The sequence below is a fragment of the Tenrec ecaudatus genome, chromosome Y (genome assembly GCF_050624435.1).
Source record: "Tenrec ecaudatus isolate mTenEca1 chromosome Y, mTenEca1.hap1, whole genome shotgun sequence".
NCBI lineage: Eukaryota > Metazoa > Chordata > Mammalia > Afrosoricida > Tenrecidae > Tenrec > Tenrec ecaudatus.
The window spans coordinates 5635767-5656634 of NC_134549.1; the positions used below are offsets into that span (position 1 = coordinate 5635767).

Sequence of the window (20868 nt, forward strand, 5' to 3'; positions counted from 1 at the left end):
TCTGGAAGCAAGTCGCACCATGTCTTCTGGAATGTCTTCCCATGCATCTCAAACCCACTTTGCTATTAATTCTATGACAGGTCATGAGATGTCCTCCTTTTGTTAGTTGGGCTTGACCAGATGACATCCATACATGCCACTGACCTGTGTATAAGCCAAAATCCAGTTTTACAGCACATTTTTTTTGTATATACACGAGTATATACAGTAGCTTTCTCATTGAGTGTTTTGTTCACTTTAAGCCATATATCCATAGAGTTTTGGTTGGTGCATCACACAATAAATCTATGCCTTTTGTGGAACTGCAAAATGTTTTTCCATAGTCGCTTGCTATTTCTGTCCTGATTTTATAAGTACTTGCCTTTTCCATGTTTGAAAAACATTTTTCCACAGTTTCCTCCCAGGACTTTAAAGCTTTGGTTTTTCCATGTAGGACTTATTCCTTCTGGAGTCTGTTCTGTGTAATTTGTATGGCACACATTCAGCTTCATTTTTCTCCACACAATAAGTAAGTCCTACTCACACCACCCAGAACCAGCCTTTCTCTTCTTTATCACACTACTTTATCACGTATCGCCATTCTACACAGAGAGGGTTCTAGTTCTGTGAGAGTCCTTCTGTTCTTTGGTTTATCTGTTTTCCTAGGAGCAATATAATTGTTACTACTGTGGCCTTGGGATGTAACTTAATACTTTGGAAGCCAGGTGCTTGGTTCATTTTAAAGTTTGAGTGAGTTGTGAGCCTCTTATTCTTGTACATGCTATTAGCAATCTTTGATGAAATTCTTATAGGGGGGAAATGCACTGTAATTATTAATGGAATTGAATTGAATTTCCACAATTCTTGTGAAAGGTACTATTATTAACAGTGTTAAGATGATGTTTAGACTTCCTTGTGATCATTTAATAATTTTAAGTGTCTTGATATAAGTCTTACACTATTTACTCAATCCTAAAGTAAATTATATTTCATTCATGCAGTGAATGGAAGCTCATTTTCCATTATATTTTAAGTTGATTTTTCATAGCCCAGAAGAATGCTATGGATTTTAAGTTGATCATTATGAAATACTCAGATTATATTAGTGTTTTTTATGCAGCTGATCTTTTTATCTCAAGTGTAAATAATGAAATTTTCCTCTCTTTTTCCACTGATTTTATGGGTTGTTTCTTATCCTCTCAACCAACAGAATCCACGCCCCCTAAGGTGACAAGGATAGCAGTGGTCCTGATAGACTTTCTTGCTTTTTCTCAATCTGAAAAGCAATGAGGCCATGAATTTGAGCGAAGAATGACTGCACTAACTGGAGCCCAAAGCATTTATGCATCTAATGCTGTACAATCCAATCACTCCTTTTAGTTTGTTAAAAAATAACTGATGAAATGTTTTTGTCAATTTATTGAAATAATTCTTGCATATTTGTCCACAATCCTACTCTGTCTAAAACTGCTCACAAAGTCCTTGTGATATACCAGACTCTGTTCTAAATGTCTTACAAATGTTAACTCCTGTAATCAATGCATAAGAGCTCCATGAATAAGGTACTATTTAAATTGCATTCATGTAAATGAGAAAATGAAGGCACAGGGAGGCTAATGACCTGGCACAAAGAAACACAGCTAAACCAAAAAACAACTCACTGCCATCAACTTAATTCTGACTTATCCTGATCCTTAAAGGCAGAGTAGAAACATGCCCTTAGGATTTCACAGGGTGTAAATCTTTATGTGAGCAGAAAGCCTCATGTTTCTTTCACAGTGTGCTTGTAGGTATCAGCACAAAATGTAATTTGCTCAGCCCTGGGGTTTCTTATGCTCATAGCTAGTTAAATTTAAGCCTAACATTGTATGGCTAAGGATGAGTATAAATGGATGCCCATATATGAGTTCTCAATATTTAAAAGTTAATCAACTGTTCACAAATGTGCTTCTGCTTGGGATATATATTTTGATTTGAACCAAATTCATAGAATGCTAAGGTGACCAAATAAGTCATGGTGGTTTATTGGTTATGCTTTGGGCTTCGATGTGAGTGGACCATAGTTCGAAAGCACCATCAGCTCCACAGGAGAAAACCTGGGCTTTCTACACCTGAAACCAGTTACAGTCTGGGCATTGATTTGGTGGAAGTGGATTGTTTTTTGTTTCCGTTTTGGAGGGTGGTCAAGTCTTGTTATTTATTGTGCATGATGGTCGTTCTTGTTGTAGTCATGTGCTATTGAACTGACTTCAACTCATAGTGACTTCGTGTGGCAGAATTCAGCAGGTCCACAGGGTTTCCCAAGAGCTGTGTTTTTGGTGCTAACAGGTTGCTAGGACTTTTGTGACCTGAAGCCACTGAGAGGTCTAAACAAACGAGCCCTTTGTTAGCAGCTGAACTGTTTAAACACCATCACTCCTTATTCTGCTGAAAAGTCTGAGGCATTTGGATGAGTATTAAAATCATAAACAATTCATAGGCTACATAATTGTACCTGAAAACCTACAAACAAAAAATCTATTCCCCCCTTCGTGGAATATAACACATGCAAAAATAAAAAAATGTGTATGTGGATGCACAGTCCACCTCATCAGATCTGACAGTATCCCATTAACTCCCCCTGTAAATGAGACTCTTATTTTCCTTCTCCTCTCCCTATTCTCCCTCCCTTCTTAAATTCCTGCTCTTTCCCACTACTTTATATCCTCCATTTTGGCACACTCACACCCCCACATATGCACATACATACTCATACACACATACACACTCACAAACACACTCACTGCATTGTACTTAAAGTCTTATTATCCTTTGGTGTGAAATGTTTATCCTTATTGGATTGACTAATTTTGCTAAACAAAATATTTGCTAATTGTGTCCATGCTTTAAGGTGTTTAGGATTCTTCTCATTGCTTCTTGAAGATGCAAAATATTCCATTATATGAATTTACCAGAATTTATCCATTCCTCTAAAGTCAAAGATTTGTTTTCATTTTATTGCTCTTCATTATAGAAATTTCTGTAGTAAATATCAGTGTGAATGTGTCTGTCTGTGTTTTGTTGTTTTCTTTTGTTGGGCATATAGGAAGGAGATAGATTCCAGGATCATATTTATATTCACATTTGTATAAGGAATCACCATTACTGGTTTCCATAGTGGTTCTACAATTCTACAATCCCACCAACAATGAATGAGCACTCTGATTTCTCCACATCCTCTCCAGCATTTATTATTTTCTCTTCTTTTGAGTTTTCCTAAGAGTTTCAGTGTGAGGTGCTATCTCGCCGACAATTTAATTTGTATTTCCTTTAAGGCTAATGAATGTGAACATTTCCTCATACGATTGTCAGCTCTCCGGGTGTCATCTTTAGTAAACTGTCTATTCAGACCAAGCATCCACTTTTCATTGGATTCCTTGTCATTTTCTTATGGTGTGAAGTTTCCATAGATTTTAAAAATGGACCCTTTATCCGATATGTCACTATTACATACTTTTTTTCCCCAACCTGTGGTTTCTCTTTTGACTCTTTTGATGTGCTTTATTATCATATTTTCAGAAGGCGCTCTATTTTACTTCTGTGGAGTGAATATCTTTCATTATGTTTGGGAATGTATTTGTGCCTTGTGTTAGGGTCCTTAAGTGTCTCTCTCATTTTTTTCATTGGTGGACTCTAGGGTTCTATGGCTTATATTTAGAACCTTACTATCTCATGAGTTATTCTTGTGCATGTTGTGAGGTACAGGTCCTACTTCATTCTTTTGTAGGTGGAGATCCAATATTTTCAAGCACTGTTCATGGAAAGGTTATCTCTTCACCACAAAATGCATTTTGATAGCTTATCAAAGTTTGGGAAACTGTATATACTTGATTGTATTCCTGAGTTCTCAATTCTTATTCATTGATCTTACTGTCTATCAATTTACTAGTACCAAGCTCTTCTGATTAATGTGGCTATATAGTAACATTTTAAGTCTGAGTGTGAAAGGTCTCCTACATTTATTTTTAAATAATGTTTTATTTATTCTAGACTTCTTTGATTTCCATATGAAGTTGGTGAATGGTCCTTCCATCTCTTTGAATAATTGGTCTGGGATTTGGATTGAAATCAGTAAATTCATACAGTATTTTATGTATTATGGACATTATCATTATATTTCATCTTATGCACGAGAATGGAAGGTTATTCCATTTGTGTCCATTTTAGTTTCTTTTAGAAGTGTTTCATAAATGTATTTGTATTTGTCTTTTGTTTCATGGATATGTTGACCCCTAGATATAATATCTTTGGGGCAAATGTGGTAAAGGGCATCATTTTCATTTTGGTTTTAAATATCTTCTCTAATGTAGAAGTAGCCAATTGATTACCCCATCCTGATCTTATATCTTGCTTCGTTGTCAAAATTTCACATTAGTTATGGCTATTTTTAATAGAGTCTTGGGGTTTTGCTATATGTATGATTTTATCATGTCAGTGAATTTTAACAGTTACTGACCCCCTAGGTAGTGCAAACAGTTGTCAGTTGTCTGAAGATCTAAAGATTGGTGGTTTAAACTACCAGAACCACCCAAAGATTATTTCAATGGTTTATTTTCAGGTTTTCCACTTAGAGTCAATGGATGTAGTAAGGTAGGTTTCCATGCTTTCTTATTTTCATAATGTTTTCCTTTCCCACCTCCTCCCCAGTTGTCTATCATGTACATCACTACACTTGATCTGGTCCCTGCCATACTACATGGCCCTCACCCCAAGAATGTTTGTATCAGTAGCTTTTCCTCTATGACCCTTGTGCATTTTTTAACGCTTATCTCAGCGGACTCATATTGTACTTGTCCTTTTGTGCCAGACTTACTTCCCTTAGCATAATCTCCTACAGCTCTTCCCATAAAGTGATGTGCTTCACATGTTCGTCACTGCTTTTTAGCAATGCGTAATACTCCATTGTATGTATATACCACCGTTTTTTAATCCTGTTGTCAGTTGATGGAAATTTGGGTTGCTTCCAAGTCCTTGCAATTGTGAACTGTGCCACAAAGAATATTGGAGCACAGATGTCTGGTCTTGGTTTGTGTCTTGCCTTTTCTGGGTTTATGTCCAGTAGGGGGATTGCTGGATGTATGGTAACTCGGATTTCCATCTGTTTTAGATATCGCCAGATCGATTTCCATAGTCATCGTACTTACTTACAAGTCCTCCAGCAGTAGATAAGAGTTCCTGTCTCCCTACAGCCTCTCCAACACTGTTGCTTCTGATTTTTTGAATTGGGCTACCTTTGAGGGGGTTAGGTGGTACCTCATTGTTGTTTTAATTTGCATTTTTCCCCTGTTGTAAAAGTCAGTAATTTTTTTTGTTATTAATAAATCTTTTTTTGGGGTCTGATACAACTCTTAAACCTACCTACATACATACATACATACATACATACATACATACATACATACATACATACATACATACATCGATTGAGCAAAGCACCCTTATACATTCGTTGCACTCATCATTCTCAAAATTCACCTTCCACTTGGGTTCCTAGAATCAGCTCGGTTTCCCTTTTTTCCCCTTCCCCCTCCCTCCATGCATACCCCTTCCCCCTGGTCCCTTAATACTTTATAAATAATTATTATATCTTATCTTACACTTTGCAGCATCTCCCCTCACCCACCTTCCCATTGCCCATCTCCCAGAGAGGAGGTTACACGTAGATCTCCAAGATCGGTTCTCCCTTTCTACACCCCCTTCCCTCCTGGTGTCGCCTCTCCTACCGCAGGTGTTGAGGGGTCTGTCCGTCCTAGATTCCCTGTGTTTCCAGATCCCTACTGCACCGCTGTACATTCTCTGGTATAACCAGGTCCGCAAGGTAGAATTGGGGTCATGATAATTGGGAGGGGAGGAAGGGTTCAGGAACTAGAGGAAGGTTTTGTGTTTTGTTGTTGCTACACTGAACCCTGAGTGACTCATCTCCTCCCCACTACCGCTCTGGAAGGGATGTCCAGCTATCTATAAATACGTTTGTTTGTCCTCATATGTTTGTTAGCCATTCGGATTTCTGCTCCTGGGAAACTTCTGTTCAAGTCCTTTGCCAACCTGTCAAATGGGTAATTAGTTGTTGTTGGTTTTTTTTTAAAGCTAGCAGAGTATTGTAGATTTTAGTAATGAGGCCTTTGTCTAATGTATCATTGCTAAAGATGTTTCCTAGTCTGTGGACTCTCTTATTACTCGCTTGATGAATTCTTTCGATGTACACAGGCTTCAGTATATCCAATTTGTCAATTTTTGCCTCCTCTGTGTTTGTGTCCTTCCATATTTCTAATAGCCTGTGTATTCCCTGCGCCAAAGTTCTCAAGTTGGTCGCAATCCCTTCATTGATGGCCCTAATGGTTTGTTCTTTAACTTCAAGGTCTGTGATCCACCTTGAGTTTATTCTTCTGCATGGAGTGAGATAAGGGTCTTGCTTCTTTTTTCTACAGGTAGATATCCATTTGTTACAGCATCACTTGTTGAAGAGGGCATATGCTTCCCAGTTGATATTTTGGGGGCCCTTATCAAAGATCAATTGTCAGTATGCTGATGATTTTATTTCTGGGTTTTCAGTTCTTTTCCATTGGTCTGAGTATCTGTCATTGTACCAAAACCATGCGGTTTTGACAACTGTGCCTGTATAGTATGTGCTAAAGTCAAGTAAAGCAAGCTTTCCCATTTTGTCCTTCTTCTTGAGGAGTTCTCTGCTAATTCTGACCTTCTTCCCTCTCCATATGAAGTTGCTAATAAGTTGTCCAATTCTTTGAAGAAAGATGAGGGTAATTGTATCAGGATGGTATTAAACTTATATAGTGCCTTTGGCAGAACTGACATCTTAACTATACTGAGTCTTCCAATCAACGAGCATTGGATATTCTTCCATTTGTTGAGGTCGCTCTTAGTTTCTTGTAATAGTGCTCTGTAGTTTTCCCTGTATAGATCTTTTGTTCTTTAGTCAGGTATATTCCTAGATAATTCAATTTTTAATTGGCTATTGTCAAGGGTACCATCTCCTTAATCTCCTCTTCTGTGTTCTTATCCAATGTGTATAACACACCAATGGACTTCTGTTTGTTGATCTTGTATTCTGCCACTCTGCCAAACTCCTCTATTGCTTCCAGTATTCCCCTTGTGGAACTTTTAGGATTTTCCATATATAAAATCATATCATCTGCAAATAACGATAGTTTCACCTCTTCCTTCCCCAGATGAATACCTATGATGTCACTTCTTTGCCTTATGCTGTTAGCTAAAACCTCCAGCACGATATTAAATAGGAGTGGGGACAAGGGCCATCCTTGTCTGGTCCCCTTTTTCAGTGGGATTGTGTTAGTCTTTTCTCCATTGACTACCACTTTGGCTGTTGGTTTTTCATATATAGCTTGTATTGTCTTGAGGAACTTTCCTTCCATTCCTATCTTCGCTAGTGTCTTAAACAGGAATTGGTGTTGGATGTTGTCGAATGCTTTTTCTGCGTCTATTGATATAATCATGTGATTCTTATACTTTTTCATGTCAATGTGGTGAATGATACTAATGGTCTTTCGTATGTTGAACAATCCCTGCATCTCTGATATGAATCCCACTTGGTCATGGTGAATTATTTGTTTTATATACTTTTGTATTCTGATGCCTAGTATTTTATTAATGATTTTTGCATCGATGTTAATTAGGGATATTGGTCTGTAGTTCTTGATTCTTGTGGGATCCTTGCCTGCTTTTGGTATCAGAGTTATACTAGCTTCATAGAAGGAGTTCGGGAGTTTGCCATCTTTTTTAAGTTCTGGAAAAATTTGTGTAGGATTGGTGTTAGTTCTTCCCTACATACCTGGTAGAATTCTTCAGTGAAACAATCTGGTCCAGGGCATTTTTATTGGTAACCCCTTGATTACCTTGTCTATTTCTTCTATTGCTATGGGTCTGTTGAGATTCTTCACATCCATCAGGTATAGTCAAGGGAGGGATTGTTTTTCCAGGAATTTGTCCATGTCTTCCAAATTGTTGAATTCATTGGAGTACAATCCTTTATAGTACTGTGTAACTACCCTTTTGATTTCATTAGGGTCTGTTGTAATGCCCTCTTTTTCATCCCTTTTCTTTGTTTTCTTTTTCTTTGGTTTTCCCTTTTCTTCGGTTTCCCCATCCCCTTTTCTTTGGTTAGGTATGCCAGTGGTCTATCGATTCTGCTTATCCTTTCTTTTTTTATAAATCATTTTATTGGGGCTCATACAACTCTTATCACAACCCATACATACATCAATTGAGTAAAGCACCCTTATACATTCGTTGCCCTCGTCATTCTCAAAATTCGCCTTCCACATGGGTTCCTGGAAACAGCTCATTTTTCTTTTTTCCCTCCCCCTTCTTCCCCACACTTCCCTCCCTCATGACCCCTTAATAATTTATAAATTATTATTTTATCTTATCTTACACTGCCTGGTGTCTCCCTTCATCCACTTTCCTGTTGCCCATCCCCCAGATATGAGGTTATATGTAGATCTCCAAAATCGGTTCCCCCTTTCTACACTCCCTTCCCTCCCAGTGGAGCCACTCTCACTGTTGGTCCTGAGGGGTTTATCTGTCCTAGATTCACTGTGTTTCCAGGTCCCAAATGAACCACTGTTCATCCTCTGGTCTAACAAGGTTTGCAAGGTAGAATTGGGATCATGATAATTGGTGGGGGGGCAGGGAGAGGAAGCGTTTAAGAACTAGAGGGAGGTTTTGAGTTTCCGTTTTGAGTTGCTACACTGAACCCTGAATGACTCAACTCCTCCCCACTACCCTTCTGCAAGGGCTGTCCAGTTGTCTACATGTGGGCATTGGGTCCCCATCACGTACTCCCCTCATTCACGATGATATGCTAGTTTTTCTTCTGCCTTTGTTGCTTGAAACCTTGTCCCCTCAGCCCTTCATGATCACACATGTTGGTGTGGAATTTGTTGCTTCTGGGCTACATGGTCGCTTGTTTACTTTCAAGCCTTTAAGTCCCTATATGCTGTATCTCTTAATAGCTGGGCACCATCAGCCTTCTTCACCACACTTACTTATGCACACATTCATCGTCAGCATTTATGGGGAAGGTGATTACAAAATGATAGTTTTTGTTCTTTGATATCTGCTACCTGATCCCTTCAACACCTCAAGTTCACTTAGGCTTTTGTGCTTCTTCTCTCTGAGCTCCGTTGCTTCTGAGCTAGATGGCTGCTTGTTTGCCTTCAAGCCTTTAAGACACCAGACCGTATATCTTTTTGATAGCCGGCACCATCAGCTTTCTTCACCATGTTTGCTAGTGCACATGTCTGTCTTCAGCGATCATGTCGGGAAGGTGGGTATCATGGAATGGCTGTTTAGCTGAGCAAGGTGCTATTGTATTGAGGGAGTGTGCGTGAGGGGGCCCAATGTCCACCTGCTACCCTACCTCCGAACCTATAAATATATACACATAGGTCTATTTCCCCCATAATCATAAATATAATTACATATGTACATGTCTGTATTTAGGCTTCTATGTATGCCCTTTGCCTCCTACTACTTTCCTCTATTTCCTTATGCTTTCCTCTTGTCCCACTATCATGTTCAGCCCTCGTTTGGTTTCAGTAATTCCTCTCAGTTACCTTGCCCTTGGTCACTGCCTACCAGTCCTCCCATCTACTCCCTCCACGGGTTTTGAACCACTTGTTGTTCCCTTGTCCCTGGGTTGGCCAAACACCTCCCTTCCCCTGCCTCCCATACTCTCATGTCCCTGAGGGACCGTTGGTCCCGTTATTTTCTTCTCACATTGTTTGTCCAGTCTTAACTTATCTAGGTGGACCTGCAGATATATATAGTAATATGTGCATAAAAATGCAAATGGTTTTGACAGCACCAAAGTGGCACATAGGAACATGGTGTCAACAGCAGCAACACTGACACACTGACAAAATAAGCCACTGACATACAAAATTTAAAAGAAGAGAAAAAAAAGAAAAAACTAAACTAAAAGGCAGCAAAATATTAATCTGATAATAGTTCAATGTCTGTTGGCCTTTCGGAGTATTTTCCGGATGAGTTTGATGGGTGCCACATCCTGGCCCCAAAGTCCATCCTTTATTCTCCCTCGGGACCTCCTTGCTCTGCTTCCCCTGCCACTCCATTGCACACCCCAGTGTTTTGCCTCAGTGTGGTGGGGTCAGCTCAGTCGCATATCCCCCACTATGTCTCAGGTACTGTCCTGTATAAGGCCATGGGTCAGTGCAGGGTGTCACATCTCACCGTAGGGTCAGCTTTTATGGTCCTCTCTGTACAATGGGCCCTTGGAGCCAGGCTATCGTACTCTGAGCTTTGTGGACCCCCGTTCTTCCTCCTTCCTTGGCATCAGCTTCTTTCTGGGTATGATGTCAGTTCCTTTCCCACACCAGATGATCTATTTTCATTTTCTGTGGTACTCCCTTCGATTGTATGGGTTGGGCTAATTCTGGTTGAGGTTGGCTTATGGTCCAGTCTCTTTGTGTATTCCTTCGCACTTTGCCCTCCTGGTTTGGAGTGTCATGGTGGGGTCAGTATGTATGTTCCAGTTCTGTGGGGACACAACCAGTACTTTACCCCGGGTGGATTACTGCCCTGTTTGCCCCCATACCATCCACTCGGTTTATCCCCATCCTACTTCTCCATCCCCTGCCCCACTCCTCCTTTATGCTGGACTCTCCTGTACCTCCCTAGGGGTGGCCTGCCCTCCCTCCAACTATCTTGCTTATTGCAAGATGTTGGTTCTTCTATTCCTGGCATGCTGCTTGTACTTACCTCAGGGGACTCATGCTATACCTGTCCTTTGGAGTCTGGCTTACCTCACTTAACATAATTCCTTCCAGCTCTTCCCATGAAATAATGTGTTTCATGTGCTCGTCCGTGCTTTTCAGTGCTGCATCGTACTCCATTATGTGTATGTGCCAAAGTTTACTAATCCACTCATCTATTGATGGAAACCTAGGCTGTTTCCAAATCATTGCAGTTGTGAATTGTGCCGCAATAAACATTGGCGCGCATATGACTGGTCGTGTTTTATTTGCTGCTTCCACTGGGTATATGCCCAGGAGAGGGATGACTGGGTCAGAAGGTAGATCAATTTACATTTTATTTAAGTATTGCCAGATTGCTTTCCACAGTGGCTGTACAAATCTGCATGACCACCAGCAGTGGAGGAGGGTTCCTGCTTCACCACAGCCCCTCCAACACTTGTTGCTCTCTGATTTGCTGATCTGGGCTATCCTCAGGGGTGTTAGGTGGTATCTCATGGTTGTTTTGATTTGCATTTCTCTTATGGCTAGGGACTTCGAACACTTTCTCATATGCTTATTGGCCATATGGGTTTCCTCCCTAGTGAGAGTTATTTTCAGTTATTTTTCCCACTTCCTTAGGGGGTTAAATGTTTTCCTCTTTTTGCGGGTCATGATGGTGTTGTAGATTTTAGTAATGAGCCCTTTGTCTGATGTGTCATTACTAAAAATCCTCTCCCAGCCTGTGGGTTGTCTTGTCACCCTCTTGGTGAAGTGTTTCGAGGTGCACAGGTGCTTTATTCTTATTAAATCTCATTTGTCGATTTCCAGTTCACCTGTGTGTGTACCCTTCCCTGTTGCAGTGAGCCTATGAGCTCCCTGGGCCAGTGCTCTGAGATTAGTCCCGATTCCCTCCTTAATGGTCCTGATGGTTTTGGGTTTAATTTCTCAGTCTTTGATCCACCTTGAGTTTATTCTTGTGCATGGGGTGATGCAAATGTCATGTTTCATCTTTCTACATGAGGATATACATTGTTTCCAACTCCACTTGTTAAAAAGGGCATCTGCTTCCCACTTGATGTTTTTGGGACCCTTGTCAAAGATCAGTTGTCTATATGCTGGTGATTTTACTCCTGGGCTTTCTATTCTTTTCCACTGGTCTGAGTGTCTGTCATTGTGCCAGTACCACGCTGTTTTAATCACTGTAGCTGTGTAGTAGGCATTAAAATCAGGTAGGGCGAGTCCTCCAACGGTGTCTTTCTTGTTGAGTTCTCTGCTAATTCTGGGTTTCTTCTCCATATGAATTCAGTGGTCAGTTTTTCCAATTTTTTGAAGAAGGTTGATGGTATTTGAATTGGTATAGCATTGGACTTGTAAAGTGCTTTAGGTAGGAATGTCATCTTTACTATGTTGAGCCTTCCAACCCACGAGCAGGGGATGTTCTTCCATTTGTGGAGGTTGCTTTTGGTTTCCTGTAGTAAGATTTTATAGTTTTCCTTATATATAGTTTTCCTTTTATAGTATTTTTAATTAAATATATTCCTAGGTATTTCAGTTTTTTCTTAGCTACTGTGAAGGGTACTTCCTTCTCAATTCCCTCTTTCCATGGCCCTGTCCTCTGTGTATAGAAAACTTACCGACTTCTGTTTATTGATCTTGTATCCTGCTACTCTTCCGTATTCCTCTATGGCTGTAAGTGTTATATTTGGTATATCTTCTGCCATTGTCTTTTGTTGCTGCTGTTTTTTTTTCCACTGAGGTCATTGGACCTGACTGCTGTTTGCATTGTGTTGTTTTAGAGGTGTCAGGTGACATTTTCCTGGGAGTCAAAATGTACTGGCTCTCCCTGGGAGATTTATAGGAATGCTTCTTCGAACTGCCTACAGCTAATTTTTACTATGGGATTAACCTACCTCTTTATCCTCCTGTGGCTCCCTATCAGGGGAGTTTTCCGGAAGCCTGGTGGGTTGCCTGTTTGATCTTGCGGAGGTTGGGCAGTGGTTCCTGCAACAGCTTGGAATGTTGATGAGTGTTAGCGGAGCTGCTTTATGCCCCCAGGTACACAAGCAGGAATTCCTTGGTGAGAAGTTGGGCAGAGTACCCCCTGGAAGGAAAGCTTGACTTTCCTTAGCCTCAAGCCAGCTATGCAGGGTGGAGCTCCACCTAGCTGAGTGTGATGTAGGGGTTAATGCCCTAGGCTAAGGGGACTGGTCTGGAGGCCAGCAGTGGAGTATGAGAACAGGAAAGAGACAAAGAGGAGAAAAAAATTAAAAAGTAAGACAGCTTTGACTGTGAGGGAATATAGGGAAGAGAGGGAAACAAAAGCAACTATGTAGCTTAATGCCACTCACCCCATGGAACTTCAACGTCTTAAACTCTGCCCCAAGGCCAGAGACAAACTGCAGCTGAGCTGAGAAAAGGCCCCAACATGCAGCCCTCAAAGACTGGAGGGAAGGAGAGCAGACAAGTAAACAAAAGCAACGATGTAGCTGATCCCGGCCTGTTCAGCTGTGAGGGTTTAGTCCCAGCCCAGAGGCAGCAATGGCAAGCTGTGGCTGCTCGGAGAAAAAGCTCCTGTGCAGCCTTCCAGGTCTGTGGGGCAACAGGGAGCAGAGATGTAAACAGAAGCAACAATGTAGCTGAACACAGATTCCTGCCAGTAGGTTTGCAAGGGTCCTGTCTCTGTCCTGAGGCAGGCTGGGACAAACTGTTACTTTGTTGAGATCAAGCCCCTCTACAGGCTCCAAATGGTCCCCGCTGAAGTCTATTTGGGGCCAAGGTCAAGCCCCAGCCAGCTTCCATTGAGGTAAGCCAAAATCTCGCAGCCCCTCAAAACCCCATGGGTCTGTACCTACTTGTCTTTATGATGCTCCTCCTGCATTCCAGCTGGGTTAAAGTACCCTCTAAACAACTCTCCTGGGCTGGATTCTGTGGAGTCCCTCTGGTATGTCACTCCGTCACCAGCTTCCTGGAAGTCTGGTTTCATGTTTTCAATGGCATTACATTTTCTCTTTATTATTGCCATTCTGTGCATCTTGAGGGTTTAATTCCCACCAGCCCTTTCTTTCTTAGATTTAGTCTTATAGTGTTGATTTAAAACGTCTCTTCTAGTCACATTTACTGATACGTTTCTCTATAAGAATTGCTTGACCTCTTCCCACACAAATTTGATATGTTACCTTCTAATTTTAATTGTTTTATATATTTAAAAATTACCAAGTACACACACAAGTCATGATATATGCATTATTTAATGTCCAGAAACACTTTAGAACGTTCGACCTATTAGTTGGATCTTGTACGTTGAGCAGGCTTTTGGTTAAGTAAGCATGCATGCCCAACACAAGTAAGGCCTGAGGCCAAGACAGGGTAGGGGACCCAGACAGGTTCAGGGCCAGCCGATAGTCTGCTTTTGTGCATGTGTCTGGAAGTACTCAGTGGTGACTGAGAATGGCTTTGTTATTAACACCCACTTCCTTCTTCCATAGGTGGAGTTTGCCAGACATCATCAGAGAGCTCCATCCAAAAGAACCTCCTTCTGCAACTACCATGACCACCAAGACCATCGTCATTGACCATGGCTCTGGCTTTGTGAAGGCTGGCCTGGCTGGGTGTAACAAGCCTCAGATGGTCCTCTCTAACATCGTGAATTACACACCATGCCAGGAGAACCCCGGGCCCAGCTATGCTCGCAGACAAGTGAGCCTGGGCATCGATTTCTCCCACCCTGATACCTTCAGCTACCCTACAGAGCGTGGCCATGTGCTCAACTGGGAAGGGGTGGAGCACATCTGGTCATTCATCATGAATGAATACAGAGAGGAGCACGAGGATTGCCCAGTATTGATCACCGAGAGTCCCTTCTGGGAGCCGACTGACCGGAAGAAGACATTGGAGGTAAAGCCTTCTTCAGGTCAAATCACCTTTGGAGTTGGGTCTGGGGAGGGATCTAAACTGTGGGAGTAGTTGTTTATTCAGCCATGACAGGGCACTGAGGACTCAGCTTCTTAAAGCATTGTCCAGGGATGTGTCCTAGGCACCTCATGTGTGCCCATGACTCTGTTGGGGGGCAGGGGGGCTCAGCTACTAACCACTAAAGAGGTAACACTTCAAAACCACCCAGGGGCACAATGACAGTAAGCACTTGCAACTGCCTCTGCGGAGAGTAAAGACAGGGAGATGGCTGGGTACTGTTGCTCCAGCACAGGGACTTGCCATGAGTTGGAATGAACTCAATAACAGCTGCTCCTTTTCTGTTTAGTTGTGTACTTGTGTCAAGCACAGTTCTAGGTGAGAGCACTCCCAGAAGCCCCTCAGACAGGTGAAACACAGCAATTAAAATGCTGTGTGGGCAGGGTGCAGGGAGGAGCTCTTCATTCTTCCAAGGGTATTCATTCCTGAGTGCCTTACAGAGCTTGCACTCTGGAGGAAGACCCAGGCCAAGAATCAGGTAAGAAAATCAACATGCTGAACATGATACATTTGAGAAGGAAAAATATCAGGGTGAGCGCTGACATCACAATGAGGAGGAGTAGAGGCCTTTTGGGAGGTGGCCACTGAGGGCTTCTCAGAGAATGTGGCCTCACTAGGTGAGGTTGACGCTCAGCATGTGGGGAGAGAGTGGGAGGAGGCAGGCATGTGTTGCAATCAGAGAATCCACAGAGGCCTGGTAGTTGTGAGGCTTCATTTGAGATTTACTGGAAATCAAGCGTAAGCAAAATATGTCCTATTTTTGTCAGTATGGAAACCTGAGTAAACACCCAAGGCAAAATAGGGCAGAGATAGACACCTGAATAATGTCGAAACTCAGATTTTACCTTGAATCTTGGAACATTATGACTAACAGAAAGCAAAAGGCGCTCTACTAACAGGTTCATTTTTTTTCTGCTCTTATTTTTGGAATTCATTCGTGAATATGAAACAAAAAATGATTGAGTGTATTCTGACCCTATTGGAGTGCCCCTAAAGAAAGAGTAGAATTACCCCTCTGGGTTTCCCAGACTATAAATTCTTCACAAGAGCAGAAAACCTCAGCTTTAGTCCTACAGAACAGCTGGTGGCTTCAAGCTGTTGACACATATTTATCACAGCCTGATTTGTATTTATCATAACCCACTGTGCAACCAGGGCTTTGGAGTGCTGAGTATTTTTCTTTCAACAACACCATACTCCTCTCTTCTAAAGGCATGATACAGGCTTCAAACTGATCCCTTCCTGCAGACCTAACATTGTCCACGCTATCTGGAATCCAGATCCTCGGTATACCCTGCAAGTGTCCTGAATGAGGGTCCGGGCTGTCACCCAATTTATGAGCCATACATCTGTGGTTGCAGCCAGCAAACTTGGCCCTGGAGCTTGGCCTTTAGCACATATATATGTCCCCAAAGTAAATTTCAAAAAAAATTGAAGGATATAATTTAGATACTGGTGATTTCATTTGCAGATATAAAATATATTTATGCCAAAGAACTAAGTGAAATTGTTAAGTTTCAGACCCCTGATGTGGGGAAGACTGTGGCCTTGAGCCTGTGTTGCAGGAATCATGCAGTAAATGGTGTCTTTTTTTGCAGATCATGTTTGAGTACCTGCATGTGCCCACCCTGCTCCTGGCCGATCAGCTGAACATGTCTCTGTACTCCTCTGGCCACCTGACCGGCATGGTGGTGGATTCTGGCTATGGCTTGACGCAAGTGAAGTGTTTCCACCAGGGGTACCCAGTGCACTCAAGCTGCCAGATGCTGGAGTTTGCTGGCCAGGATCTTTCTGCTTACCTCTGCAAGAGCCTCTTCAAAGATGATGCTGACCCACGCAACCTGTTCCAGATGGAGACGGTTAATCATACTCAGAAGAGGAAGTGCTACGTGCCAAATAACCTGGCCGAGGTTCTCTTCCAGTGTACACCCAGCAGCTCTGACAAAGATCTCATGTACCAGCTCCCTGATGGCACCATGATGGAGCTGACCCCCATGGAGCAGATTGCTCCTGAGATGTTCTTCAGCCCTCAAGTGTTCAATCTGCCAGGGCCCAGCATCCCCCAGCTCTTGCTGGAGTCGCTCAAGACTTGTGACAGTTCACTACACCCGATGCTCATGTCCCATGTGGTAGTCTGTGGGGGAAACACCATGTACCCCGGATTCTCAGATCGTTTGTACAATGAGCTGGCCACTAGTGACCTCCTTTCTTCCACCAATGCCTCCCTGTGGGTGGGTTCAGATAGAAATTTCAGTGTCTGGCTAGGAGCCTCTGTAGTGGCCCAACTTTCTTCTTTCAAGTCCCAGTGGGTGACCAGAGAGCAATATGAGGAGGATGGGAAGGTGTGACCTGGTCCTGAGATGGGCCTTTAATGGGAAGGAAGTTATGGGTTCAGTAATAGGATTTAGAGGTAGTTGAGAACCTTGGATCCACTAATTTGGGGAGGCTGAAGATCCCAGGGAGTTTTAAATTCTAAGGTTTTATCTTTGTTTCAGAAGGGCATCCAAATCCTTCATAGTAGGATGTCATCTCTGGATGACCCCAGGGGACATTCTTTTAGGTGTGGTTTGTCCATGGGGTGGCAGTGGCCATCTGCAGGTCCAGAGCCTTGTTTTTGACTTGCTTTCTCTTGGCACTAATGCTAAGGAAGACATATACAAGAGATGGCAACAGGGCCCCTCACCAGGATTATTGTGGCAGAGCCCATTTTTACAGCTCATTTCAATACAATGAGGGTCTTCCTCCTCTCCTTTTCCACCAAGTCCTTTGACTTCGCTTCTGGGTTGAGAAGACTTCAACTCTGGAGCTCCTTTCTAGCATGTTTCATTATTGTTTACTCAAAACTACACAGGGTGGGGGAGGTACAGTTGAGGTCTCTAGTCACACAGACTCTTTCTGGGGAAGGACCAGCTGGTGAGTCTGGAGTGTATCAGCCATGGCCAGGCTCCTGTTTGTTTTATATTTGCAAATAAAAAACTTGTTTGAGACTAGTACAGGCTCCTGTGATGAATGGGGGAAAGGAAGGGTGGGGCCCCTTATAAGCCCTCCCTCATGCCCTTCTCATGGATCCAGCAAGTGTAGAGAGAAGCAGGAGCCAGAGGGGGGCAGCAGAGTTGGGGATTGGACTGGAGATTTCCAGTTGACTGGTTACAATGAGCTGAAAGGGGCAAGGGCCAGAGCCTCCTTTCCTTCCTCTGCATTGTTCTATCCATTCACTCTAACCAACAGCTGGATTTTTTGTCACCTTCTGGCTCATGACAATCCCCTGTATGTGTTGGGGGTTTCAATGCTGGCTTGTCAGAATGGGACGCCAAGCTTTTCTCTTGATGTGATGCTGACTGAGTCCAACTCCCACCCAAGTGCATTAAGTGTTTGTGTGCCCCAAGGAGTACCCATGCAGTCTCCATACCCTAATTCACAGTGCCACATTTACTCAGGGAAAGTTTGAGAATATACTGGGTGGTAAGCACTGTGCTCAGCATTGCACTTAGGGTAGATAAACATATACCATGTAAATGACAGTGGCTCAGGGACATAGAAATAACTTGTAGGTAGCTTCATATTCATCACTGGGCTACTATCTGTGACAGTGGTTCAAACTCACCAATTGCACAAAGGGAGAGAGAGGAGGCTCTCTGATCCTGCAAGCATTCACAGTCCTGGAGACTTTACCGGGAGAGTCACTGTGAGTTGGAATGGGCTCTGTGGTGGGAGGCTTGAGCAATGGGATAATAGAGAGTAAATGCTTGCATAACATATAATGGGATGAATTAAGTGTACACAGTCAGTGTGGTCTGGCTATTTTAGATGGAATGGACTAAGGTAGAGACCACCTGGAACCCTAATTTAAACTATTGACTCTGTCTTCATTTCACACTGACTACCCACGACACACATAGGACAGTTAGAAGCAAGGGCCACATGCCTGATTATCATCAATTCTCCTGACCCCTAGAATATCTACAATCAGCCAGAAGGTGTGTAGGGGTCATAGTTGAAGTCTCAGAAACTTTCATAGAAGACAACTGCTAGGTGGAAGGAGCCTGAAGGACCAGGTCCCCAACCTAGCCTGTGCCTAATGGTACAGGAGAAAGAATCTGCTATTGGATCTATTATTGCTCCATCATTGATATTAGGGGCAGATTTTTTATGACTGTGTCACATATCCTAATACAGAGGAAGGAGCAATAATTTGGAAGCTGGCCATCAGTTTTCATAGGGGCTCGTGGCTCCATCAGGTGATGTGCTGAGTTTCAATAAGATTTGAAGGCCAAAGACTACTGAATCCGTGTTTCATTGGCAGGTGGAAGAATTTGGAAGCCAGTGTTCAACTCAATTTGTTTTTTACCACTGGAATCCATTTCTCCCAACTGCAAGTCCATCCCCTAAGTGGGCTGTCCCTTATTTGAAGGAGGAGAATTATCATGTGGAAAAGCTCTGAAAACACCAGGAACTTGGTCAGACATGGTTCCATGCAGGGCTGTCATAAGCATAGACATGGAACTTACCCTGAGATAGACAATTGGAGCAATACTTCTACTCTCTTAAGAGCTAAGGTCGAGGATGATCAAAGATGAGGCTGAGGTATAGCATGGAAAATTAGAAACTTCTCTTGAAAGAGAGGTGTGGGATGAAATAGTGTGAGAGATATCACTCATATGAGTCAGGTTTATCAATAACCATGACATCCACCTCACCAGGCATGGAAAGTGCTTCAAAAAGTGAGTCCCACTCATGCCATGTTTAATGACACAGAAATAAAATGAGTGCTATTTGCCCCAACATAAGAAGAATAAAACCTAAGTTCAAGTTTACAATGGGCTTCAGGCTAATAGGATTCTTATAGTTCAGCATGGGTTGAGCCAGCGAGAGATTTTCTTGTCCAAGGCCACAGTGTCATACACAGCTACATCCCCAAGACCTCCTTTTAAAAATGGTTTTTAATGAACCATTTTATTTATATAATTCATGACCCTAAAATCAGAGATTCACATATATGAAAATTTTTGAGTTGTGCAATCATCACCACAGTAGATTTTAAACCATCTTAAGACTTGGTGCCTTTATTAGTAGGTTCCCTACTTCTACCTAACTCCCCCTAAGCATCCCAAGAAACACTTCATCTAGTAACTATCTCTGTCGATTAACCTGTCGTGGATTTGATGTAAAGGAAATCTTATTGAAAACACTGCCAACAACAAAGTAAAACCCAAACGAAGATCATTCCCAAACAAACAGGAAATAATAAAAATAGAAGCAGTTGAAAAGGAGTTCAAAAGAAAAAGGTTCTGGTGTTGACTTTTAACCTGATACCATCTGTAGTAATGCACGTTCTTTCCAGGGCACTCTGTCTCAGGGCTGTCCTGGTCACATCTCAGGTCTATTCTTCCAGGGATTTCAGTACAGGCTGCAGCCGAGTAGGGACTCTGGGAATGCATTTTGGGCTTGCAGTGAAGGGCTTCTTTGAAATTTCTACCTTTGGTATGTCATCTCAATGCCTCATGGTCATACAAGGGCTACCAGAGCTCCAGCCATCACAGCCAGATTATTCCCTGTAAGCAAAGAAGAAATTGTGCCATCTGAGGCTGTCCTTTTACATTAAGAAAGACTCACTTGAATAAGAGAGGAGGCACATGGGTATTGAGTGAGCTGCCCCATGGGGCCTGTCCCTTTCAGCAGACAGAGAGAACTTAGGTCTGTCTACCTAAATTCCACAGTGTGCTGCAGGTTTCCCTGTGTACTGGGCCCAAAGGTGATGCTGTGACTTCAGAGAAATTGTAACTTTTACTATAAGCCAATGAGAGCTGCTTGTGGGGACACCAACGGCATCTCACATTTTGCAGTAATCCTTGTGCCAGAAACAGCAGCATTTATGCACACAGGGACCTTCAAGGCCATAAGTAGGGGGTCGGATAGATACTCAGACATGAGAAGTGGGAGCAGGAGAAAAGATGGGAATAGGATATTTCCTTTCCTTATTCAGCTCAGGGCAATTACCATCAAGACTTTCTCATTTGATTCCAAATGTAACAGCAGTGAGCCTTTCTCTTCAAGTATCAAATCTGGCTGCCTGATGTATAATTATGAACAATTCTTTGCCTCCTTTCTCTCATCACTCATTCCCAAAATGTTTAAAACCCTCTCACTG

At 42.5% G+C, this 20868-nt stretch overlaps 1 protein-coding gene across 1 annotated transcript; it reads left to right on the forward strand.

Moving 5' to 3' along the window:
* The first annotated feature begins 14297 nt into the window (after positions 1 to 14297).
* On the forward strand, positions 14298 to 17068 carry LOC142435545 (actin-like protein 8). The gene is made up of 2 exons (XM_075539768.1): positions 14298 to 14645; positions 16319 to 17068. Exons 1-2 carry the CDS (start codon positions 14298 to 14300, stop codon positions 17066 to 17068), a joined length of 1098 nt encoding a protein of 365 aa, XP_075395883.1.
* The last annotated feature ends 3800 nt before the right edge of the window (positions 17069 to 20868 follow it).